This window comes from Mustela erminea, chromosome 17, assembly GCF_009829155.1.
Source record: "Mustela erminea isolate mMusErm1 chromosome 17, mMusErm1.Pri, whole genome shotgun sequence".
NCBI lineage: Eukaryota > Metazoa > Chordata > Mammalia > Carnivora > Mustelidae > Mustela > Mustela erminea.
In genome coordinates this window covers 38017378-38042982 of record NC_045630.1, presented here as the reverse complement: position 1 = coordinate 38042982, position 25605 = coordinate 38017378, and the positions used below count along the sequence as shown (strand labels likewise).

The 25605-nt window shown below is 50.5% G+C and overlaps 1 protein-coding gene across 2 annotated transcripts in view; it reads left to right on the top strand.

Moving 5' to 3' along the window:
* Positions 1–7139: 7139 nt before the first annotated feature.
* Positions 7140–25605, top strand: part of MAPKAPK2 (MAPK activated protein kinase 2) — a 45727-nt gene continuing 27261 nt past the window's right edge. Inside the window, exon 1 of one of the 2 annotated variants that reach the window (XM_032319373.1) lies at positions 7140–7771. In XM_032319373.1, coding sequence (XP_032175264.1) covers positions 7487–7771 — 285 coding nt within the window. In that variant the 5' untranslated portion in view covers positions 7140–7486. The remainder of the gene's footprint in view (positions 7772–25605) is intronic. The other variant, XM_032319372.1, reaches the window with a different exon arrangement.

Below are 25605 nucleotides of genomic sequence, written 5' to 3'. Positions count from 1 at the left end.
GTGAGGATGGTTGCACAGTGTGAATGTGCCTAATACCTCTGAACTGTACACTTAAAAATGGTTAAAAATATGCATTTTGTGTTATGGCGTACATAACCATCACCATGCTTGTGTGTGTATATATATATAAAATATATTTATATTTATTTTATATTTATATTTATATTCATATATATATAATTTCTCAAGGGACTCAAGGCCTGTCAGGGGCCTCTGGTTATTCCCATGCCCAGCACAGTACTTGGCACTCGTCGGTACCCGGTCCATGTTTATTGATATGGGGGGGGCATAAAGTTGACGGTGGGGGGCACCTGCAGGCAGGTCTCAGGCTGGACTGCGTGCCAACTCATCTCTTGCAACATATCCCAGCTTTCCCTCTACCTGCTGCTTCCTTGGAGGGGGCCTCCAGCTGTCTCCCCGGGGCTGTGGGGAGACCCCTTGCTGGCCCCAGTAAGAGAGCATCCAAGAATGATGGGGACTTGCCTGTCACATGTGCTATGTGGGTCACACAAAAGGAAATACTTGTTCTCAATGTTACCACGAGGCCCCGGAAGTTCTGAGAGTATCAAGTTTTTAGAGTCACACACCTACCTACCTCTATGATGTTGTATTTGTGGTCTTTGGAGGAAGGAGACCAATGAGGTGATTGCCATAGGTTCTTTTCATCTCTATAGTATTACAACTTTCACAACCTGACAAGATACGTGGGGGCAGGGTGGGTGGGGGGGGAATGAGCTCCTACTTCTGTCAGGAAAGGAGCAAAACCGAAACAAAACATAGTATCAATACCAAACACAGCCCGTGTATTTAGGTCCTTCCTCAAAAGCTTATACCTGCTAAGAGCCCCAACTCCTCCAGGCTTCCATGACTTTATTCATCGACTTTCCCTTGCTTAGAGGGATAGTCTTTGGGAATGAGAGTAAACTGCAGGTTGTGGAGTGTGTTTCTTTCTCCTGAGCCATGCACACAGGCTGGGAGGGCTTTCTGAGTGACCTGGCAGGTGTCAGGTAGCTGGACCACTTACAAGAACGTTTAGGAACACAGACTCTGCCCATATGTGGGAACAGCACGAGTCTGAGGTCTGGCTCTTCCCACTCTAGTGTGACGGCTCTGGCCTGTTACTTAACGTTTTGACTGTCAGTGTTTCTGGCGATCAAAATAGCAAAAATTATACTACTTACAGCCTTGTTGAGAGGACTGAAGGGGATAATTGGCACGAGAATATTTACGGCGGTATCACAGCTCACATTTATAAAGGCTGATCCCTATGCACCAGTAACAGTTCAAAATGTTGCCCGAGTATTTAATTTAGGGAACCATCTCCCCTTTCACTGTAGAACCTGAGTGCTGAGGTGTAGTGAATATGGTAAGTGGGAAGTGGTAGAGGAGGGATTTGGACTCAGAATTTGTTTCCCCCATGCTCTGCCGCCTGAAAATTATGTTCCCATGTGAAGCTGGGATCATCATGCCTTCACGAAATCACTACCCATTCTGCGTGTGCACACACGTGCACACACCTCTTCTGCACCTTTCCCTTCCTCCCAATTCGGTTTATTTATCTTCAGGGAGGGAGGGAGGGGGAAGAAATCTGGGGACACGGGATCACCAGGCAAAGCTGAAATGACCTTTTGGGTGGACACACTCTGGTTGTGCTCCTGGATGGCAAATCCTGTTTTCCTGTCTCCCTTCCCCATCTCAGTCCCCCCGCGGAACAAGCACTGGCTTTGCAACTGACATGCCCAGTGCGGGTTAGACTGGAGGGGCAACGTTTTTAAAACAGAGACAGTGGCCTTGGACTGTCTTGAATGTGGCAGAAAATTTACTTCTTTTCCTTCCATTTCCCATACCAAGCTGCAGAGTTATAATTAGGTATCGTGTAGTCCTAATTAGCCCCATTTGTAGTCCCTCTGGACCATGTTCTGTCTGTTGAGGCACAGAGGCTAAGTTTCCATCCCCTTCGGATACTTCCTTCTTTCTATTTCCATTCCCATTCTTCCCTCCACTGTAGATGCTCCCTGCTGTAGCATGGAACTGTCAAAGGTTGGGGGTACAGGCAAGGGCACTGGGGGATAGGGGAGCAGAGCATTCTTCCCCTCTGGGAAGCCCTCAATACGGCATTGTTGCTTCAGGTAGAATTTCTTTCCGTGGATCGGCTCTTAGCACATTCAGAGATTTCAGAAATTTTTGCGACTAATGACTCTTACGCATATGTTATCCTCACGTTGAAGTCTTTCTCATTTTATCAAAGAATTAGTAGCTTATGGCGTGAAGACTGCTTATCTCTCTCTAGGCCCCAAGCTGTTTTTCTTCTCAAGGGTGAGTTCTGAGTGGACAGATCTTTTCCTGTGAATCATGCTTCCTTCTGTGATATTCTGCTTTTTGCCATACCGGTTAGATCCGAAGTCTGGTTTATCTGTGTGCATACGCGTATCTCGCAGCCTACGGATGTTGTCTCATCTGCAGCATGCCGTCTGCACATTTCCAAGAAATCCACCTCTGTAGATTCTTATCCTCTGTCATCCATTCAGAATCCCACATCATGGTAAAACAGGAGCCGCTTACTCCCTGGTGCTATGAAGGCAGGATGGGGGAACCTCAAAGAAGAGAGATTGTCATGGAGTCAAGGTTTATCCCATAACAGAGCCCAGCTATGCAACACAGATCTATACTAGAAGGTCGAAGGAAACTGAGACGTGGGAGATTTAAAGTTTATCTAAAGTGTAGCCCATAACTCTTTGGGCCATTCCTGCCCAGAAATGGCAGATTCTGTATTTCTGAAAACAAGAAGGATGTGTGGGTATAAATTTGCTCAGGGTTTAGACTGAGGGACATGACCATGGACTTCAGATCAGAAAGACCTGGCTTCTGTCCTCTGTGAACTCTGTGACCCTAGGAAAGTTACTTAATTTCTCTAGGACTCAGTTTCCTCTCCTATAAAACAAATAAATTAGACTAACAGTACATAGTCCCTAGGGCCGTATAATAGTTGGGATAACTAATAGTTAAGTTTGGTTGTGAATGATTGAAAACCTAGTATATCCATTACTGTTACAAGAAGGACATTTACTACTCTTCATGTAAAAGGTGGTCAGTGGCTTAGGGAATGATATGATGAATGTGTGCTCTCCAGGACATAGGCTGCTTTTATCCTTGTGTTCTGTTATCCTCAACCTATGGCCTCTACTTCATGATTCAAGATGGCTCCTCAAGCTACAGCCCTTAAAGTGTTCATTCCAGCCATTGGGGAAGAGAAAAGAGGAAGAGAAAAAGGAGGACCTTCCCCTTCCCTTTGACCCCTTCCATTTATAAGTGATTGGCTGGACCTTAGTCTGACAACCAGTTGTAATGGAGGCTGGAAATGTAATTTTTTCCTCAGGGCAGTCATGTGCTTAACTAAATAATGGAAGTTCTTTACTATCAAAGAGCGGGAAATGGGTATTGGTCCACATAACTAGCAGTCTGCCGCAGATCTTCGTGAGATTTAAATGAGATGAGGCCAATGGAGGGCCGAGCACAGTCTGAGCACCATATCACTCCATCATCATTTTCATCATCCCCAGGAGAATGGAGGGAATACTTCGAAACCATCACCAGATCTCTTTCTTCTAACCTTGTCTTATTAACAATGTCACTCTTATCCATCTCCCTTCTAAGACCCTATCAGCTTCATCTTTTATGAAGGTCAGACACCTATACCTTATGAAATAAAACAATGCAAAAGGAAAGTAAGGGAACGGTGGACACAGGATTCAAGATAATAGTTATTTTTGGCTGGGAAAACAGAGGTAGGTTGGGGTGGGGATGGAGGAACCACATAGTTATTTCATGTCAAAGCTCTAGTCTTTATTTTGGGCAGGGGATTCACAGGTGCCTCTTGCATTATTAAAAATAACTGATAGCCAAAGCAAAGTAGAGGTACCTGGACCAATAATAAAGCTGTGTCATGAATCAAGGATTAAAATTAATCTGACTCTATGCACGTGAGGTCTTTTCATTGGCTTTGTGGGTACAGTATTACATGGCTTATGTGTCTGCATGTCAATACTAGACAAAAATAATACTTTTTATTTCCATAGACTTCTAATTTTCAAAGTGCTTCCACACATCCATAAAAACTGCTTAGGAAGTTCCTTACACATCATTGAGAGCGTGGCATTGTACGTATAGGACTATGGACTTCTGTGTCCTAAGGGAAAATAATTTATTTTATTCTTATAGTAGCTATAAGAGGTCGGCAGGACAAATGTGTTGTCGCTTTTCACAGATGAGAGAGAAGGAACTGAGCGGGGGAAGGGACTCCAGAGGTTATAAGGGAATGTGAGGTTCCAGGTTATGTGAGGTTATGAGTAGTTGGCCTGGAAGGGAACTTACGACTGGATCTCTTGCCGAGTGCTTCCCCCTTTATCCCCGCTCACTGTGGTTCCTATGCATCCATTAGGCATGTGCTCCATGCCAGGCACCTTGTGCTGATGGGTTTGTGTTCATGTAGGTGTGCGTTTTGTATGCAGCTTATGTAACTTCTATGCACATGCACACGAACCTGCCCTTGGAGTCCTTGTGTGCCCTGAGGCCTGCACGGCCCATGTAACTGAGTGAGGGATCCCCAGCGGCGGTTTCAGTTGCTTGTTATTCCTGGGTCACTGGGCTTCAGCATCTCCCCAGAGTCCTAGCTAGTTAGGAAGGTAGTTGTGATATCAGGGACAGATCCCCAAGCAGGGGCAGGGAACAGAGGAACCAGCCAGCCATGCTTTAATGATAATAATAATAATATTTGATATGTAACATATAATATAATAATGATAATATTATATAATATATAAATATAACATATTATATATAATAATATATAATATAATAATGATAATAATAATACTATTTCCTGATAATTTGTAGTTTACGAAGGGTTCTCTTAAATATGAGCTCATTAAATTCTCACTCAGCCCTGAAAGTCAAGGTTATTGTTTTTCTCATTTATTCAGATACAAAGAGAGGTTAAACGGCTTACTCATGGTAATCCAACTTGAGGATGAATTCGAACTCAGGTCACCTGTTTCTAAAACTCGGTTCTCTTTCCCCTGTGCCTTTCTATCTCCGAAAGGGTGAAGAGCTTATCTTCTTTCTAGCCATGTGGAGAGAAGCAGGTGAAAACTCAATGCCAAGCACTGGGAAGCCCCCAGTGACACTCTTCTGTGGACAGAAAAAGACCAACTCAGAGCTGGGAGCAGCCCCAGACCAGGGACCTTTCATCAGCAGAGAAAGAGCCTGAGCAGCTGAGCAGCTGGAGCTTTCTACTTCCCCATCCTTGAATCTGTCCCTCTCTCAGTCCCTGGGTATCTTCCACGGGTGCCTTGGTGACCCGAAAGGGGAAGGCGGTCTCCAAACTCTGTGGCCTGAGGTGGTCTCTGTGTTTTTGAAGAGTCGGGGGGTGGGGTGGGGGGGTCTCTAACCACATCTGCCCTCAGCTGCTGCAGCTGGGAGGCGAATCCCTCCACCTCCAGCTCCCAACCCACATCTATGCCGCTTTCGCCACATTGTTTTATTATACCTGCCTGTTTTCTTCCCTATCGATTAACACCACTTACCCCTGTGAGGCTGGGCACGGCACCTTGTACACAGTTAGGTTGTCCCCTAAATTCACTCTGCTTCGAAAGAGCCAGTATCTTTGTTTCCTTTCCAGCCCCATGGAATGAACTCTGCTGCTCAGCCTGGAAAGAATTGTACTGTTCTGGAAGGGTAACTCCTGCCTTTTGCTCCACCTCTCACTCCTTCTGGAGTGTTGGGGGGACACATTAGGGACCACATGTGGCCATAGCTCATGCCCCATTTTAAATTTTGGGTTATGAGTAATCACACTGAAGTTTTGTCTTCACCTGTCTGGTTCCTTTGTCTTATTTCTCAACTGTTCTACCAGTCAGAGCCGGGAAGAGGTCAGCAGGCTTGTGTTTGATGATCACCCCCCCCACCCAACAGCAGCCTCTATTCAGAGCGTCCCCAGTCACCTGCCCTGGGCTACTATAGGCCCAGCTAGATCCTTGGTATCTTCCTCAGAGGTATGGGGCTAATCTGGACTAGAGCTCGACTTCTTAAAAATACCCACTTCTGGGGCACCTGGGTGGCTCAGTGAGCTAAAGCCTTCGGCTCAGGTCATGATCCCAGGGTCCTGGGATCAAGCCCCACATCAGGCTCTGTGCTCAGCAGGGAGCCTGCTCCCCCCACCTCTGCCTGCCTCTCTACCTACTAGTGATGTCTGTCTGTCAAATAAATAAATAAAATCTTAAAAAAAAACAACAACAACCCATTTCTCCTAATGGTGCCAGTTCAGGGACTAACTCCTCCACCCTGCAGATCAGAACCTAGCTCCCAGACCTTCCTTTTTGTTGGTTGTCTTATCTAGTTCTCTCCACATCTGGTGGAAAGGTACTGCTTATTCTTCCCACTGAGGGAGAGGAGAAATGGCTGGGTCAGGATCACACAGGAAGTCTGAAGGTCAGTCTAGCCTTTTCCCACTCAGTTTCCTTTTTATTTCATTTCATTTTACTTTTTTTTTTAAGCTCATTTACGTGAAAAAAAGTTCAAAGTTATAATTGCTACATTCTTCATAGTTACACAGTGATAAATCTTTAACTGAAAAACAAATGTATGAGAAAAGTGCAACACTCAGAGGAAAATGGTCTGGAAAATATTTAATATTTGCCTCACACCCATGTTGAGGACGAAGGCCCTCGGTAATTCGGTAATTCTCGGTCACTCCTGCTCACCCCGAGATCTCCAGTGGCTAACACTAGTCAGCTACCCCTCGCCTTCAAAATACACCACTTCTCCCAATTGGCGGCTGCGGTCTAAAAGACACGCACAATTGGAAGAAAAGTGGCTCTTCCATTTGAATTATACAGCCACTTTCATACACCTCCCTCTTCCCTTTGCGCGGCCCGGATCGGTTACGAACTTGGCTTTCTCAGCCCTCATTCCCTGTCCTTCAGCCCCCCAGCCCCTAGCCCGCAGCCCCTGCCCTCCACACTCGGGTTGCCTCGCGTCCTCCCCTTTAAGGCCAGCCCCTCCCCCACGCCCACACCTCCCCGGCCCCGCCCCGCCTCCCCAAGCCCAGCCCCTCCGACCCTCCCCTTTAAGGATCAGCCCCGGACGCAGACGAGGCTGTGACGCGGCCGCCGGCCCCCGGGCTGGGTACATTGTCGCGCGGCCGCTTCCCCCCCGGGCCGGGCCCCCGCCGTCCCGCGGTCCCCCGAGCGCCAGGCCCCCGGGGGGAGGGTGGGAGGGAGGGAGGAGGGCTGGTGGGCGGCAGCGGCGCACGGCGGGACCCACGGAGCCCCGCGACCCGCCGAGCCTGGAGCCGGGCCGGGGCGGGGAAGCCGGCTCCAGCCCGGAGCAAACTTCGCAGCCGGGCGGGGGGTGGCGGGGACCCCGTCCGGAGCCGGAGGAGGGGGCGGCCGCGGGCCCTACCCCCTCTGCTCCCGCGTCTCCGGGCACCATGCTGTCCAACTCCCAAGGCCAGACCCCGCCGGTGCTGTTCCCCAACCCGCCGCCGCCGCCGCCGCCGCAGCCCCCCGCCCCGGCCCAGCCTCACCCCCCGGCCCAGCCGCCGCCGCTGCCCCCGCAGCAGTTTCCCCAGTTCCATGTCAAGTCGAGCCTGCAGATCAAGAAGAACGCCATCATCGACGACTACAAGGTCACCACCCAGGTCCTGGGACTGGGCATCAACGGGAAAGTTTTGCAGATCTTCAATAAGAGGACCCAGGAGAAATTCGCCCTAAAAGTAAGTTCGGGGCCGGGGGAGGGGAGGAGGGGCACGGGGGGAGGCTCCCGGGGACGACCCCCGCCCCGCGCTCCGGAGCGGCCGGAGCGCACAGTCGCCGGGCGCGATCGCGCCGACCCTCCCCGGACCCCGTGTCAGTCCGACCCGGTCGCCGAGGAGTGGCCGCGGCTCCGCTGCCGGTCCCGGCGCCCGAGCGGAGCCAAGTGCGCGGCAAGGGGCCGGCGGGCCGCGGGGAAGGTCAGGTCCGCGAGGACCACGCCGCCCGACCGAGTTTCCGGTCACCTCCGGGTGTGAGTGGCGGGACCCGAAAGAACTCGTGAGGACTCTGCCATTTTGGGGTTTGAGCGGGATCCAGCCGAGGCGCAACGGTTGGCTTCGGGACCACTTCTGCTAATTTTACCCCGGCTCAAGGAAGTGATTTTCGGGGGTTGTGGTTCCCCATCCTCTCGTCCCTCCTTTCTTTCTTTCTGCGGGCACAAAAGGCCCATTACTCATTGAGCTGGTTGGTCGGTTAGTTTGGAGAAGTCGGATCGCTGAGGTTTATTTAGCCTCGCTCCTTATTTGGGAGCCGGAATGTGTGATTTCACTTCCCTGGGCCTCCCGAGCGCGGCCGTGCCGCCTTGGGGCGCGCCGGCCGGGGAGGTGCCAGGCTGGAGATTCCGCGGGGACACCGCCCCCCGGGCGCGGGGGAGGGACTGTTTTGATCCGAGAGCAGGCTCTCCTCCTACCTTCAGTGCCTGTGAGGCTCCAGATGGGAGGCCAGCAGGCTCCGGCGCGATGTCTGCTGTTTCCATAGCTCCATTGATCATTGTGAACCCGGTCTCTAAACCGCGGCTGGGCCGGGTGCTGATGCCGCAAATCGGGGATGGCCGCTTGAGCCCTGGACATAGGCGATTGGTGGACAGTGGGAGGGAGCGTTATCCTTGAGCTGAGGAAACCCAACCTCTTTTTTCTTTTTTCTTTTTTTTTTTTTAAGGGGGTGTGGTGGTTGGGGGTGGGGTGGGGATGAGGATTTAAGAGAGAATACCTATTTCAGAAGTTAAACAGAATGGACTTGGAGGTCTGATGAGATGGGTGGGTCCCCAGTGCTGTGTGAGCCAGTGTTCAGGGTCACTAAAAAGGTTTTCCCCTCAGACAGGTTTCAGATCAAACCACATCTCTAAAGGTGACACAAACAGGCCTGTTTCCCCTGGGGCGTCTTAATGATTGGAGGAGGAGAAAAATACTTCCTGTGTTATATTTTTCTCCTCCCCCTCGCTGCCCCCCCCATCCCCAACCAGCTGTATTTCAGCTATTAATACAAAACTCAGATAGGTGTGATGGGTGGAACTGTTGGAATATATAATTAGATGTAATAAAACTCTGGCACTTTGCAGTTGCAGAGAGCAAGCAGATCCGATTTCCAGATTTTAAGGCCTCTAAAATTATTTCCTTGATGCTTGCATCCTCCTTGGGTGGGGAGAGCTTTCAGCTAGCCCCAGCACTGTCAGATTGTTCGGCTTTTACTCTAAGCTGTTGCTGTGGGCTTTTTGGTGGTTGTGCCTTAGACCACTTTTTCCATAGTCATAAGCGGGGACCGGGAGGAGGAGTGGTGGTTTAACTGTGGCTCTGACCTTGGGGAGTAGAGTTGAGTGAAGACTCTTTGACCACAGTTAGCCTGTACCGGTGAGGACGTGACAGCCGTTCTTTCTGGGAGAGTTTTCTATCCCTCTGAGAGGCCATCTGCCTTCACCCATCAGCAGTTTGGGGACGAAGGCTGTTCATTCCCTTGGGTAGCTGAAATATTGTATAAAGACTTCAGAACAAAAGCTCTCCACTTCTTTTTATTCTATATAATGACACAGAAAACCACACGCTAAAATGTTTAAGAGTGGCAATTCAGATTTCTGTTGTAATTTAGATTTCTGTCCTTGTTATGAATAGGACAGAGATTTGGATATTCCCCTCCTGTAAATAGTTTTGAAAGGAAAAATCTGGCAGTGTTTTAAATAGCACTCATAATTCATCTTTCTCAGGTTAGAAGTGGGTGAAGATTGAAGTCAGTCTGTTTTGACAGGCAGTCTGCGCCCAGATCTTATAAGTTGACTCAACTGTTAAATTGTAGATTCCCACACATCTTTGTGTAAAAACTTAATAATAGTGGAAGAAAGAAGGTATGAGGCATTCCGAGACCGACAGCAGTGTCGACAGCACTTCCATATCCAAATATTGGCTAAGACATAATTACAGCTTGTGGGGGGAAGCTGGTCCAAAGAATCCTGTTTGAGACATACACCAAAGAGATTTCTAGATCTTGAATCTTGATGAACTTAACCTTAGGTGCTGAGCAGTGGAATGATTTTCAAAACCAGGAGTGTTTTGATTATAAAACAAGGGGAGGTGGATGTTGTGGGCTAGGATGGGTTGCCCCATTGGGAAAGTGACTGAGGAAAAAGGGATCAGACCTTTACTCTATGTGTGTTAGGTCGTTCCTGGGGATTTGAGACAGGAGCTGTAGGACTGGGGCACGGTCTCGGATGGGGTTCTGATCTCTGCTGCTTCACGGCTCCGAGAGTGGATGGGATGTTGTGGTTAAGAGGTCTGGTGACCTCTTAGCCCTCTTGAGGGAAATCAGTACTTTTAAAAAAAAACAAAAAGTCCCATCTTGTGCTGCTGCTTTTCTACCTCCACCTCACAGAGCTAACATATCAGGGCTTTTAGTGGGTGCCGTGACCTCACCTCGCCATCTCTCCTGGCTGCTGTTGCTACGTTCTGAGTCATACTCGCACTTGCTCAGAGCCGGAAGGGACTTCAGAGGTCATCTCATCTAACCCCCTTGTCTTGCAGATGAAAAAACCAAGACCCAGAGCAGAAATCACTTGAGGTCATAGAGCCATGCACTTGGCTGAGGCAGGATTAGAACTTGGGACGCCCGACTCCCTGTCTCAGGCCCCTTCCCGCTTCATAACTGCGGTGGCGTCCACAGGCCCAGACCTGGGGTAGGCTGCTGCTTCAGAGCTCCTCAAGCCTCAGGAGCTGCTCTCTGACCCCCTTGACTGTTGGGTATTTATTGTTGGGCTGTTGGGCAAAGGGGTGCCGGGTGGGTATTTATTGCGTCCCCAGCAGTAACCCCCGAAGTTGGAGGGGCAGCTTATGTACCAACTCAGCAGCTTCATGAGTTTTAAATCAGGTAACCAGCTTAAAAAAAAAAAAAAAAAATATATATATATATATATATATATATATATATATATATATCCTTTTAGGGAGTGTTTGAAAGAAATCTTATTATTTTTTGTAGAAGAACGTAGGAACCATATTAACTGTTTCTTTGGTAAGGACACCTAGTCTCAACCCACTTGTGTAATAATGGTTGTATGCCCCCTGGGGTTCCTCAGCTGCTTCCTGCTTCACTGTGTCATGGTGACTCTTGGGTATTAGCTGAACAAATTTAATTAAAGCTGGCACTGTTGTCCCTCTCTGCTGCATGACTCTGATTAGTTGAAGGGTGCTGTTGCTTTACAAAATATAGAATGTTGTCATACCTTACCTCTGTTTATCTTTCCATTGCGTGGATTAGAGAGAAAACAAGGTCCTGTGATGTCTTCTCCTTTCCTTTCTCCAGTGGTTCTCCCTCCCCAGGTCACTGTGTGTCACTGTGGTGGGGCTTCCTCTGGTGTTCTGAAGGGGAGATAATCGGAACCTCGTGTGCTTGTTCCGGACACACAGGGAGGCACGGAGCTCCCACAGCCCCGAAGGACAGGCAGCATCCCACCGGCACACCTCATGCTTGGATACCTCCTGGGTAGCACGCTGGGTAGCACGGCTGTGTGAGGGCCCTGTTCCCAGATGGGGTTTGCTAGATGAAATCGCATGGTGAGGAAGGTTTCACTCACTAAAATGGCCTCTTTTAAAGAAGAAGAGAGGGGTGCCTGGGTGGCTCAGTGGGTTAAAGCCTCTGCCTTCAGCTCAGGTCATGATCCCGAGGTCCTGAGATCGAGTCCCACATCAGGCTCTCTGCTCAGTGGGAGCCTGTTTCCTCCTCTCTCTGCCTGCCTCTCTGCCTACTTGTGATCTCTTGTCTGTCAACTAAATAAAATCTTTAAAAGAAGAAGAAGAAGAGAACACGAGGTGGGGCAAATGGCAGAGGTGGAGACAGAGAATCTCCCATCAGGTTCCAGACCCAGCACAGAGTCCAAGGTAGGGCTTGATCTCACGGCTCTGAGATTGTGACCTGAGCTGAAATCAAGTCGGACACTTAAACTGACTGAGCCACCCAGGTGCCCCAAATTAGCCTCTTATATCTCCTTTGCTTATAGGTTGTTAACAGTTCACTGAGCATCCTGCTATATGCTTGGTCACATAAAGTGCCTTAAAACTTGAGGGGTCAAGAAACGGATTCGGAGAAGGCATTAACAGATGCAGTGTGTGTTGTCCCGTATGGCAGCCAATACCCTTGCATGGTATTTAAACTAATGTTAATTAATCTAAATTAAGTTGAAAATCAGGGACCCCTGGGTGGCTCAGTGGGTTAAAGCCTTTGCCTTCGGCTCAGGTCATGATCCAGGGTCCTGGGATCGAGCCCTGCATCAGGCTCTCTGCTCTGCAGGGAGCCTGCTTCCTCCTCTCTCTCTGCCTGCTCTCTGCCTACTTGTGATCTCTCTCTGTCAAATAAATAAATAAAATCTTAAAAAAAAATAAATAGAAAATCAGCTAGCCACCTTTCAAGTCTCCAGTGGCTACATGTGGCTACTGGCTGCTGAACTGGATAGCACAGAAGCATATACTCCTCCTATTAGAAAGTTCTGCTGCATTGTGCTGGTCTAGAGGTGAAATCCTGTGGTTGGGGCTAGAAGAGTTTTGGAAGGGAAATCTCTGAGGACTCTAGGAGCCAGGGACAGTTCATTGCTGGGCCTCTGAAGTATGAGCAGGTCTGTAGGAGTGGCTGGTGATGCTGGCCCTGAGGGAAGAACTGGAGATCAGGTGGGCAAGGACCAAGTAGGGTTGGTGACCCAGAATTGAACCTAACCTAGCTTTATTTATTTATTTTTTTTTTTTAAAGGGATTTTATTTATTTATTTGACAGAGAGAGAGTTCACAAGTAGGCAGAGAGGCGAAGAGAGAGGGGGAAGCAGGCTCCCTGTGGAGCAGAGAGCCCGACTCAGGACTCTATCCCAGGGCCCTGAGATCATAACCTGAGCCAAAGGCAGAGGCTTAACCCACTGAGCCACCCAGGTGCCCTTAACCTAGCTTTATATTAAAAGTGGTTGTTACAATATTTGAGGGGCATGAAGTAAACTCACAGGCAGAAGGATGACAAATCATTGAGGTTTGGACCGTGGAGGTCCTAAGTTTCTAGTTTCAGAGACCCCCCTCCTTCTCATGGGGCCTTGGCCCCTATTTACTGCAGTCAGACTCTTGGCGTCCACTGAGGCAGGATCAAAGTTGGGTCAGATCATGGTCCTTTTTCACTTGTGAATTGTGGGCTTTGATGGAGCTTGAAAATAATCTCCAGCTAAGATCTGGGATCAGGGGCTGACAGAAGGAGGAGAAAAGCAGCCCCAGGCCTCAGGACCAGGTCTTGGTGGGTGCCTGGGAAATGAAGAAGCTACTTTTCGGGAGGAAGAAGGTGTTGGTGCCCATGATTAAGAGGTTTTGACTGGTTGGGACTGGAGGACTTGACCCGTCATCAGTTGGCAAGTCTACTTAAGAAGCAGGTGTAGGGACTCCGGGAGAGGCTTGGAGGAGCCAAGCTTTGGGACTGCAGACTTAATCCCCGGCCAGATCCTGGGGTGGGAGGAGGGGCTAAAGTTCCTGTCACCCGCAAATCCCAGGGATGTGTGGAGGCTGTGCCAGGAGGAATGTCACCCACTGTGGGGAAGGACAGGGCATTGGCATCCCACTGGAGTCCTTCCATGAGTCCCGAGGCCCTCCGGTGTTGTGATTCAGGACTGTCCCCGGTGGTCTGAGGTCCTGATTCAGGCCCTTCCAAGGGCCACGTGGGGTCTCTTTTTCCCTCTTCCCTGGACTGCACCCTTCCAGGAGCTTCAGTGTTCTAGGAGGGAGGTGGGTGCGCCGGGCAGAGTTGTTCTTTGTGTTTGAAGGGGTTGCAGCTGCTCTTGGTACTGATATAAGCTCGGGTGGTAAAGACAACCATATCTCTTTGCACCTTAGAGCTGTTGATACTCCCTGGTCATCTTTCTTGACTGCTTCCATCTTACCAGAGCGGGTGGTTAGGCCAGTCAGGAAAGGGTCAGCGCTATGTCCAGGGTCTTACCCTGTGTCTTAATCAGGGACGCAGTTCCCTGGGACCTCCTCTTCATCTGGGTTCCTTTGGTTTTTTTGGTTGCTAGAGGGATGGCCCTTGCAGTGCAACTCTCAGCTCAACTAACTGGTCACTAGGCTTTTTCTATATAGGTCACCTCATAAATGGGGACATTGGTAAAGAGAAGGGACCATGCCACTGGGCAGCTTGATGTACACCAAGTATGTAACCCAAATTTTGTACCTTTTCTCATCATTAGAGGGATACTGATATTTTGCATTTTAATATATATCTTTGGATACAAATTTTTAGAGGTGAGTTTTTAATTATTGGTTAAGTGCTAGAGAAGAGAAGAAAGCAAAAAAAGGGGCCCAGTCTATGTGTCCTGCTAACTGGTCATGTGACCTTGAGTAGGTCAGTTAAGTTTTCCAGGCTTTGGTGCATGCGTCAGAGGTCAGGCTACAAATTACTCCTGAGCACTGGCATTGCGGGGTGGTGGAAGGCTGTGCCGGGGGCAAGAGGCTGAGAGCCGGCAGGGTGACTTGCTGACCTCCCCGTGTCTGACCATCAGCAGCGCCTGTGCCGGCGTGGATGCCCTTTTGATAGGCTTGATGCTAGGCTCTGAGGTGGCTGTGTCCAGTTAATTAATAATCATCATTGACCAGCTGCTCCCTCTCTCGTGTGAAGACTGGGAGAGTGTTCCAGCTAGCGCCTCAGTAGAGAGGATGGGCTGTGTACCTCGGGAGTGGGGGTGGCGTGGGGATCTAGTCTTCCCTTGAAGTCAGAGGAATCTTAGTATAGTTGTGTCTCACGGTGGAGATGAGGAATTCTTTATGTTCTCCATCAGAGACTTGTTTCCCATTTGAGGTGTGGGGCCAAACATGGCCGCTGTGATTGGCTGTGCAGGCACAGGGGCACCTGGCCGAGGGGGCTGGTGAGGGCTGTGACCTAACCTGTTGTCCACCAGGCAGGCTTTGTGTTGGCTTGTGGCTGGGCTCCTCCAGACAGGGGTCTTCTCATTCACCCAGAGATATGGTGTGGGCTGGGAGCTGTGCGGAGGTGAGAGGTGGGGACTGTTCCCAAAGCTGATGAGGAAATTAGGATTTACATCCAAGTACCACCCCCCCCACCCCACCCCAAGACGGTGTAAGACTGGATATCAGAAGTCCAAAGAAGCAGGAGGAGAGACGGATACCTGGTGCTGGCTCTTCTCTTTCCTCTTCTTCCTGCTCACTTAGTGCTGAGCAGTAGTTTCATCCCTGAAGCTTTGGAGTGTGGGGTCCTGGGTGCCAGGCCATCCTACGTGGTTGGACGAAGAAGACACACAGTGGAAAGCAGAATAAGGTTGGACACAGCCTCTGGTGGTGCAGTGTTGGGATCTTTATTCTCTGATCCAGTAAGCATCTCTGTGTGCTCTCTGGCCGGGGGAGAGCCTGGGACGTGGCCCCAAGGTCAAACCCTATCTGTAACTCTTATCCCCCTCTAAGACCGGTCAAGCTCTGCGTTTATTCTGCTAGGAACCTGAGCTGCCTAGAAGGGTCATATGAAAGGGCATCTTACTCTTGAGGGACATCCCAGGCATCTCCGTGGCCAGTGTCCATGCAGCACTCATCTGGAAGGTGAGGCGTGGTGGCTAAAGACGGAAACTGTGTGGCTTTTTCTGTCTCAGAGAACATGAGGGGAACACGGGGGCCTGTGCTGTTGATGCCTTCTCTGCTACACTCGTCTCCATTGAGTCTTTTGAACCTAAAGCAAAGGGAAAGGGGACCTGCTGACAAGCCCCTGCCGGCTCCTCCGCTGTCCTGCTCCTCTGGGAACCTTGCCCCCCACCCCTCTGCCGCAGGTGATGGCGTCAGTCACCTCGTGGCCATTGTGATGATCCGTAGTGTCACTGGGCTCCGAGCCCACACACGGGACATTTGCAACCTGGCCTCCAGCCCAGGGCCTAGAACTGCTACTCAGCCCCTCTGTACCAACAGCTAAAAATAAGCTCGCTACTGCTGCAGTCTCCCCTCACCACCCAGCCCTGCCGTCGGCCCCGGGTCTAACTGCCACGCCGCAGACCTGCATCTCTGTCCTTGCGCCTGGTCTCCCTGTCTGCGCCCTTCTCCTGTGGCTGGGAGTGAGCCATGGCTGGTGCTTCTCCAGGTAGCTTGTCGCACTCCTCTCACTCAGGAAAGCAAGTTGCCCCCAAGCCCCTGCCTAGCCCCAGCTGTGTGAGAAGAGGGCAGTGCATGCCAAGGCTCCGTGGAGCTGCCATGATTCTCCATCAGGGGAAGGCTTAGGGGGAGGGCGCCCAAGTTCATTGGAGTCGATGAGATTTTCGCCTGGGCTTCCTCCAAACTGCTCTGGCCAGCAGGCCCCCCCTGCCAGAAGGGGTGTGGGGGTGAGTAGGAGAGCCCCACATGAGGCTGTCCGTGGCCCTCACCCCGACTGCCCTGTGGCTGAGCCGCCTCCCTGCCCTGGGCCTCCTGCCCTGTTGCCCCGCTAATTCTCCACCTCTGCAGTGTGGGGCTTCAGGTTACGCGCAGGGGTGTGACCTCATCCTTCTGGCTTCCAGGGCTCACTGAGCCCTGACCTTCTGGGCCTCCTTCCTGGGCCAGGCCAGGGCCCCTCTGGCCTTCCAGCTTTGCCACCTGCACTGTGTCACAGAGAACAGGGGTCTTTCCTCTCCTGACGGTGGAGGCAGGGTTACTGCTGATCTGAGCCCACGGAAGCCCATTGAGGCAGCCTCTTCCCTTACTGCCGGGGGGTCCTGTGCAGGCGAGGGGAGGAGGCTCAGGTAGCTGCAGAACTGAGCAATAGTGGGCAAGCACTTCTTTTAGCTTGACTTTGGCATTCTCTTCTTCCTGATTCACCTAATCCTCGGCAGGTGTGGTACTAACCATGCAAACAAGGGTTTTGTGTCTTTTTTATGAACTTGGGGATGTTTGGGAGAGGAGGTGAGGAAGAGTTATAGGAGCCAAGGTGGGTCTTTGGGGACCTCTGGCTTCAGCTAGAGTCAAATACTGGACCATGTCTGTATGGGCTGCTTTCTCCCATCTGGCCCCCTGGGGCCTCATTTTCTCTGCAGGGAGAGATTTATCTGCCAAGGCCCATTGGCTTCTGGAGGGAGGAGTTGGGTGTAAATTGCTAAGAGTTTATTTTTAACTCTGACAGAAGGAGCCCCTGTCCTTGGAGTAACCGTACCCTCCCGCTTCTCTGTCCCGGGCCTCCCTCTCTGACTTCTGTCATTCTTAGAGGAAGGCTTGTAGATTCCATAGGCCCGGCGTCAGCGGAACTGGGCAAGGGAAGCCTCTCTAAGTGGAGAATCTGTGGATTGCTTGACAGGCCTGACTTCCGCGGAGCTCAGGGGCCTGTGGGGGGCAGGGGAGTAGAGCGGGAGCCCTGGGCCTTGGAGGCCACACGTGTGCAACGTAGAGCATCCTAGGAATGCAGGTGGACTGGTGGAGAGGCCACATGGGCCTTGGTACTTGGAGCACCCTGTTGGCTCTCCTGTGCTGGCGACGGTAGCAGGGGTCATCTTGTGCCCTTCGCAATGCCTCTGTCCTCACAGGCACCCAGATCTCTGAAAGGTAGAAGGATACCGGGGCAGAATGAGTGTGTATGGTCGCCTGCATTGTGAATGTTTAGTTTATAGAAACGCTGAAGTTTTGTTACTCCCTCTGACTGCCAGGCTCCCAAGCATCACAGCCTTTCCCCGGGAGCCTGTGGGATTCTCCGGGACTTCATACCTTCGTGTTCCCCTCCCCTGGCAGGGTGCTAGTCACCTGGGCTCCTAGTGGGGAGGACGGGTGTATGAGCGCTCCTTCGCCTGTGTCTGGACCCTTCTGGTTTCAAGGACTTGTTTTGGTTACCTTGCCTTAGATTTTTAAAAAGAACATAAACTAGAGTTTGATATAGAAGGAATGGAGAGCAGGGGATGGGGTAGGGGCCAGGAGGGACACACCACTCCCTCTGAGGACCTCAACTGGGGAACGAAGGTCTTGGCCCCTCAGTGTCTTGGAGCGCATGGGGGGTTACTTTGTCTGAAGCCCAGCTCTGATTATACAGCTTTCCAGCTCAAACCCTTCAGTGGGTTCACTTTGGCTGTAGAATACAGGAGTTTTCCAGATCCTTCCCTGATCTGACGCCAATTTGGTTTTCGGTTTTATTTATTTTTATTTTTTTTTTCCTGAATACCTGCTGCATTTCAGCTTAAGTGGCTTACGTTTGCTGTTTCCTGAATAGAACCCTGCACCCCCCCCGCCCCCACCCCGTCACCTTTGCCCATGCATGGTATGTACGCCATCTGTCCATCTGTATCTTCCTTGCCTCCCTGCCCCACCCCTGTCTGTATCTCCCTACTCCACCCTGTACAAATGCTGCCACTTTCATGAAAGCTTTCACACCAGAAGTGGCTCTCCCCTACCCTGCCCTGTCAGACCTGCCAAGACACTCTTCCCTTCCCCCTGTTTTCAGTCCGTTTGCCCATGTTCAAGGGACCCTTCTAACGCTGCATTGTAAGTTCATGAAGACTCACATCTTCATTATTTTTTGTATTCTCTTATTTCCTCCTTTAAAAAAAGTCATGGAGTATTTTGGCGTTGCGCATTATACCTAGCTGCCTAATAAAAGTGTGGTAATTGAATAATAGTGGGAGCTGCCCGCATAAACATAAGGTCCCAATGGTGATCCTCGGGTGAGTGGGGGGACGGCTCTGGACATGGCACAGAGGGGGCTGGGCTCTCTGAGACTGAGCCAGGGCTACAGTAAAGGCCCCCCAAGTGTCTGTCCCTGTTCTTCCCTCCAGCCTGCTAAAAAGCCATTCACAGCGGAACAGTCTTCTGGGCATTTCTTCCCTCCACACATTCGGATCTGCTGACTCAAGCTGACACCTTCTGTTTCTGCTAACGGATTTCTCATTCTTGTAAGGATCCTGACCACAGTTTCCCATTGATGCCTCTTCTCTTTCTCCTCCCTGTTCCAGAGCCCCTTCTTTTCCTGCTTCACTACAGGGATGACCCTTCTGCCTCTGAGAGAATTTTAACTGGGGGAGGGACAGATGTGGAACTGACCACCTCTCTTCCAGCTCTTGGCATCTTCTGGTTAGCGCCAGACAAAGCCAAGACACACACATGCAGTCCAAGGTGATGTGACAGCTGGCCTTGCTCCTGTGTGTTGCAAGAAGACCAGTGTCGAGTACCAGGTTGCCAGGTCTGAGGTCAGAGGTTTGAATCTCGTGGGGCAACTTAACTCCATGCCACAGGTTTGAAGGAGACACAGACCAGGACTGGTGTCTGAGAGACCGGCTTGTGTGGCCCTCAGAAGGTCTGAGAACATGTCTGGGCCTCACTCCGTTTGCTCCTTTGTGAATTGCAGGGCTCCGGCTTGGTCTCAGACTTGATCTCAGAGGACGCCTGCACTTCACAAAGGGCTTTCTGTCACCCCACTGCTGGGTACACAGCCCCGCACTGGGAAGAGGGTGGGCAGCCCACGTTCCAGGTAGTGGGGATTGACCATTCCTCTCTGCCCTCACTTTGTGTAGGCCAGTGGTCCATCAACCTTCCCCGGGCTGTAGTAGTTTTTTATTCACTCAGCCATTCAACCACTGTTTATAAACATGTATTCTCTCCCATGCCTGCCTCCTGTCTTTCCTGCTGACGGGCCATCAGGAGGCCCAGATGGCAGGATTAGCCTCGAATGGGAGACTAGTCAGGGTCATCCCTTTGGGTTTAGACCCCTTTAATACCTCTGCTATATGAGATGAGAGGAATTTGGAACAATGAGGGCTGATTCTTTCTAGCAGCTTAGACTAGACTCCTGCCTTTCTAAGCAGGATTTGCCTTAGGGTGCCTTCTATCCCTCTGAGACCCGAAGCAACTTACCACTCAAGAAAATTAATTAGCAGTGCTGAGGATGACTTTTGCAGCCTCCCTAAGGATAGATGGGAACAGCAGATTGGCTTTGATACATAAACAGTCTTCAGTCTTCTGTAGCTGAATGCTACAGCTGAATCACTGTTGAAGGTTTAGCAACACTGTCAAGGTTTCCCAGATTAATAACAAGTCTTTATTGAGCAGATACTTTGTGTCAGGCATTGTGTTGGGTTTTTACTAATCTTCTTGCTAAACCCTAAAATAATACAGCAAAGGAAAAATATTTACAGAATACTTACATTTTACAGAAGAGGAAACGTGGTCACATGTTCAGAACAATGCATTCATTAGCAATGATTTACTGAGTGTCTGCTAACTGCTATAAATTATTATAGGCCCCAGGGATACATTAAGTGTACCAAAGAAACAAAAACAAAAACAAAAACAAAATCTTGTCTGCAAGGAGCTTGCATTTTAGCAAGGGGAGACTGACAAAATGCAATCAATTAAATGATACGGCCTGTCAGATGGTGATAGAGATGGTGGCAGAAAGAAAGGAGGCAGGAGGCCCAGGAATGCTGGGAATGTGTGTGTGGCTCAGGGAAGGCTTTACTGGGAAGGTGGTGTTGGAGTGCACCTTGGAAATGCTGGGAGGGCAGAGGGGCAGCGGGTTAAGTGCCAGGCCCTGGGCTTGCTAATGATGGGAGTGTCTTACTCTAAAACCTGGGCTTCTTTCAGCGTGTGCTACTGCCTCTCCAGTAGTTCCTCCATGAATCCATTATAATTTAGTACTTAGTTGCTCTGGAAATTTATGTTGTATCATCAAATATTTATGGGATACTTACTTTGTGCAAATTGCTACAAGGATAAGGAATGGGCACTGCCTTTGGGAACCTTCCATTCAGAAGGGCAGTGAACGTGTGCAAGTGCGTGTGTGTGTGTGTGTGTGTGTGTGTGTGTAAGGAATGAAAAGACTGCCCCCCACGATCTGGATTGTGCCCTTTCACACATATTCCCATTTGACAATTTCTGACACAAGGAGGCCACGTGGTCTGATATTGGGGTTTCCATACAGAGAAAGAGGCTCAGGGAGGTTCTGGTGCGTAAGTGGTGGGGTCAGGGCAATAGGGTGGCCCCAGAGGACATGGAGACATGGGATGGTCTCCTCAGGGTGGAAGGGGTTAGGGGACGGGGTCACTTTTGCCTGGCCTAGGCAGAGGACACATCCTGGAATCACACCTGGGACACACCCAGGGGAGGATGCAGATTAAAGTTTGACCAGTGGGCGTGGGTTGTTAAGGAATTGCACTGGGTACTCCCGTCTCCTGTTCGGCTGCGGGAAGAGAGAGGATCTCCCTCCAGGGATCTTTCTTGTAATAGGAAATGCTTGGGGTTGGGAGTTGGCCAAGCATCCAGCAGAGCCAGGGAGGAAAGGGGTAATAAAAAGAGGTGGCCGCGCTGACCCTGTGGCAGAGCCTACTTTGGTCGGCCTCTGGGCCCTCACAGGACTTCTGTCTTGCTCTGAAGAATCTCATCCTGCCCTGTGTTCAGCTGCTCAGGTGGAGGTGTGGGCAGGCGGCTCGCAGGGTGATGGGGTGGCTGTGTGACCCTAGGCTCTGGCCATCTTTGATTCCCGCCTCTCAAGGCCTCAGCACTCAGGGCTCAGGATGGAGGTGACGGTTAGTGCAGCTGGGAAAGTGAAGCAAGGTCTGGGTTTTTTTTCCTGAGCCGGTACTGTGGTGAAGGAAGTTGCAACATGATCTTTCCTTTCTTTTCTTTCTCTCTTTCTTTTTTTTTTTTTCTTTTTATAGAAGGGGAAAACCATCTTCCAGTAAACTTCAGAAACAGTATCTAGACTTTGATGAAGGTCATCGCCTCACTCCCCCCTCACCACACGTTTTGTAGCCCATCTCGCTTTCATCCCTTCTCCCCCGTTCCTCCCCGTCGGTGTCCTCTCCTCTGAGGGACTGCGTCTCTGCACCAGGCTGGCTACTTGGAGGGATGCTTGGTGGCCTGTCCTTGACAGTGAGAGCTGTTTAAATAGGCCAGATGGTTCCTGATACCCGCCCGGCCTCTCCTGCTGCCTGCTGCCGCACTGGTCTGCGGTCGTTTGGTATTCCAGAAGGTTGAGGCAATACTTCCCGGCTCAGGTAACCACACTCTGTGGTAGATTCAGAGCGTTTGTCTAAGCAGATGCTGGGCAAAAGGGCCTGAAATGTGGGAGGCAGGGATCAAGGCTGAAGGCCACCGTGTTAATCTGGAGTTCTCAGTCAGGTTTGAATTTGGCCTTTGTACTGTACCTGGGCAGGAATCCAGTTATGTTTGAAAGTGTGCAGATGATGTATTTTCCTGATGAAAAATTTTGAGGTCTGGAAAAGTAGTGGGTTTGGGGTTGTGTTTCTTTTCTTTCTTTCTGTGTGATTCATTTTCTCTTTATTACATTTCTACACCCCAAAACAGCCCTACAAACCTTTGGGACTCCAGCTTTAGTCAACCAAGGGATGTTCTAAGTCATCCCTGAGAGTGAGGTCTGCTTGCTCTCAGGAAGCTGGGAAATGCCCCACCGCCCGGGGTGGGCCGTGGCTGCTGGGACACCAGTGCTGTTGCTGTTCATTGCTTTCCAGGGCAGAGAAGGGCAGAGGCCTTAGGGGTGAGCCTTTTAGTTTGGGCTCTTTGTTCTCTCTACCTGTTGTCTTTGGTACAGCTGACATAGAGCTCCTCCTTTCCTGCTGTTTTCTTTGAATTCAATCTCCCTGTCCTCCAGTAGGGTGCTGCAGGCTGGAAGTGAGCTCTGGGAGGTGGTGGTGAAGGGAGTTTGCTTGCTTACCTGGATCCCACAGTGAATACGGAAGCCCTCTTTCCACAGGACACTGCTCTGGCCAATAGCAGAGCCCCTAGCCACACGCGGCTATTTAAATGAAATAAATACAATTAAAAAGTAGTTCCTCTGTAGCACTAGCCATGTTTCAGAGGTTCAGTAGTCTCTATAGCTAGTGGCCACTGTACTGGGTAGCATAGATAGAGAACATTCTGTCACCACCGAGCCTTCTCTCAGACAGTGCTGGCCTCTGAGGTCATCGTTCTACGCCCTGGTAAAGAATTGTCTGAGCTGGCAAGGGATTTGTGGAAATGCACAAGGAGAGGTTTTAAGGCCCAAGTAAGAGGGAAAAGAGAAGGTAATAATTTAAAAAGGGACCTTAAATAGTATTTAGTTTGTCTTGTTTAGGACTACATCCCCGCAAATGGTCAACTACCCAGGGGCTCCCAAACTAAGTCAATTATCAGAATCACCTCTGGGTAGCATTTGAAATGCAGATTCCTGGGCCCCACTCTTTGTAGCTCATTGAGTCCGAGACTGCAGAGCTGGCATTCGGGAATGTGCGTTCTCTCTGATAATCACCTGGGCTTGGCCACCCCTGATGTATTGAACTGATGCTCTCAGTTCCTCCAGTGATGGGGGAGCTCACCGCTTTTCAAGAAGACCTTACCATTAAAAAAAAAAAAATTGAATGTTAAAAAAAAGTTGTTGTTAAAATTCTGTGTTTATTGAGTTCAAAGTTTGGTTCCCTGAGCTTGTAATATTCCCTAATGCTCGTTGCCCTTTCTGGAGCCTAACAGAATGCATCAGTGCCATCTCCCGTACTCAGTCTTCTGCAGATATTTGAACACAGCCTGTGGCCCAGCGTCATGGCACATTTTCAGAGTACTTGATCTGCCAAGGGCTCGAGGGAGACGCAGAGATGAGACTTCACTGCAGCATCCTTCCGATTCATCATCAGGCCTTGCTCAGAGGTAGAGGAAAGGTCCATGTCGCAGTGGACCCTGTCCGTGGAGAGTCCGGGGGTTGGTATGGACCACATGTACCGTCCGCCTCTCTGCCTACCACCCCCCAGGAAAGAGTCCCTGTTTTCCTGCACGGCTAACACTTGCTCTTTGAAGGCACTGATCTGTTTTCCTTCAGAGGCATTGAGACACTCGGCCAGCATTGCCAGGCAGATAGGACCACAAACCTCTCTTCTGTTTGGAGACCTTCAGGGGCACCCTCCCCTTGCCTCCAGGGTAATGCTGAGACTCCTAACATGATACTCAGACAAGCTGGCTTTGACCTTCCTTCCCACCCCCACCCCTCACACACATACACTCACCCTTTCAGAAATGACTGCTTCCCACTCTGAGTGCATTCTTAGCTCCCAGATCTTCTGTTGGGCCTGGCCTCCCTTTTGTCTGTCCTTTCATGTCCTGGTAGAGCTCTAGCTCGCCTTCGAAGCTCACATTGTACCTGCTCCCCAGTCCCAATTCCAGGTGGAGTAACTCCCTTCCCGCCACCAGTTCACACTCGCAGTAAGTCTGCTACGAATTTGGCAGCCACTCGTGGGTCTTTCCCTGCTAGACTCTGAGCTCCTTGAGCACAGGGACTGTGTCTCGTGTATTTGGAATCCTCCAGTGCAAAGCACAGTGCCAGGTCCTTAGCTGAGGGGTCGTGTTTGCCCACAGACGTGGGCCCGTTTCCTTGTCTGTGTGTCTTTCGGGTTCTGATGCACCTGCCACGGGGGAGCCGCAGCCCCTCTCCTAGCGCCCAGCACTGCTTTCTCTCCGTGGTGGGGGCCCCAGCAGCTCCCGGGAGAAAAGTGCTGTTTAGCAGCTGATAATTAACAAGCACGGCATGGAGCTTTGGCTGCCTGGAGGCAAAACTGATACTTAAACAATAAAAGTTTCTGAAATCAAGAATTAAAGTGTCTGTTTCAGAAATCACTACATCCAAACAGAAGCCTGCTTAGCTAAGATAAATGGAGTCACGAGTGGAACCAAAGGGCTCTGTCTAACCCGAAGGGGTTCCCGAGGGACGTGGCCTGGATTGGGGGCTGGAAAGGCAATGTTCTGTTTCTGCTCTCTGCTGTGGGGCCTGGGACTGACTGCCTGGGGAATCGCGGGGGGCTTCTTCAGGAGCGGCCGACTGTGTTCCCTTTCATTCCCAGTCTGTATAGATTAGACTTATTTTGCCCAGTGGGCAAGAAGAGCAATTTGGAAAAACTGTGTAGGACTAAACTGGGGGCCTTCTCTCAGGCGAAGAAGCACGCTTTGTCTCCAGTGATAGAGACGGTTCAGTCCCGCCTGGCGGGGTCTCATCTTGTTTTCTTGTGATGCGACTAGGGTTGAGAGGAAGAGCTGACATTCGGGTCTCTCCTCTTCCTCGGTCAGAACCAGGGCAGGAGGAATTCCCCAGCCTCTTGTTGCTGCCCAAATACTAACCACAATCCCCAGCTCCACTGTTCTAAGAAATGTGTGTACCAGGAACAGACCGTGGCTTCAGCACCTAGGCAACTGCTCAAGAGGCAGAGGCTTCCTGTGTGTTGGGGGGTGGTGGTGGTGGCCTTGAGAGTGTCCTGCATCCTGTCACCAGGACACCTGCCTCTGCTCAGCAGCTGAGGTCAGTGGGAGATGCTCTTTCACAGTCTTCTTCCTCGTGAGTGAAGCAGAGAGCCCACCTCGGGAAACCAGAGAGCCCGCGGAGGGTCTTTATCACAAACTCATCCGGGGTGCGGGCTGTCTGACAAACATTGTTTTCAGGGAGTGGGTTTGGGGGAGACTGCTATCAGATCCAGAGACAATCCGAGGTATACATATGTATATATATATATGTATATAGTGGTTTTTTAAAAGATGTTATTTATTTATTTGACAGATAGAGATCACAGTAGGCAGAGGAGTGGGGGAAGCAGGCTCCCAGGGAG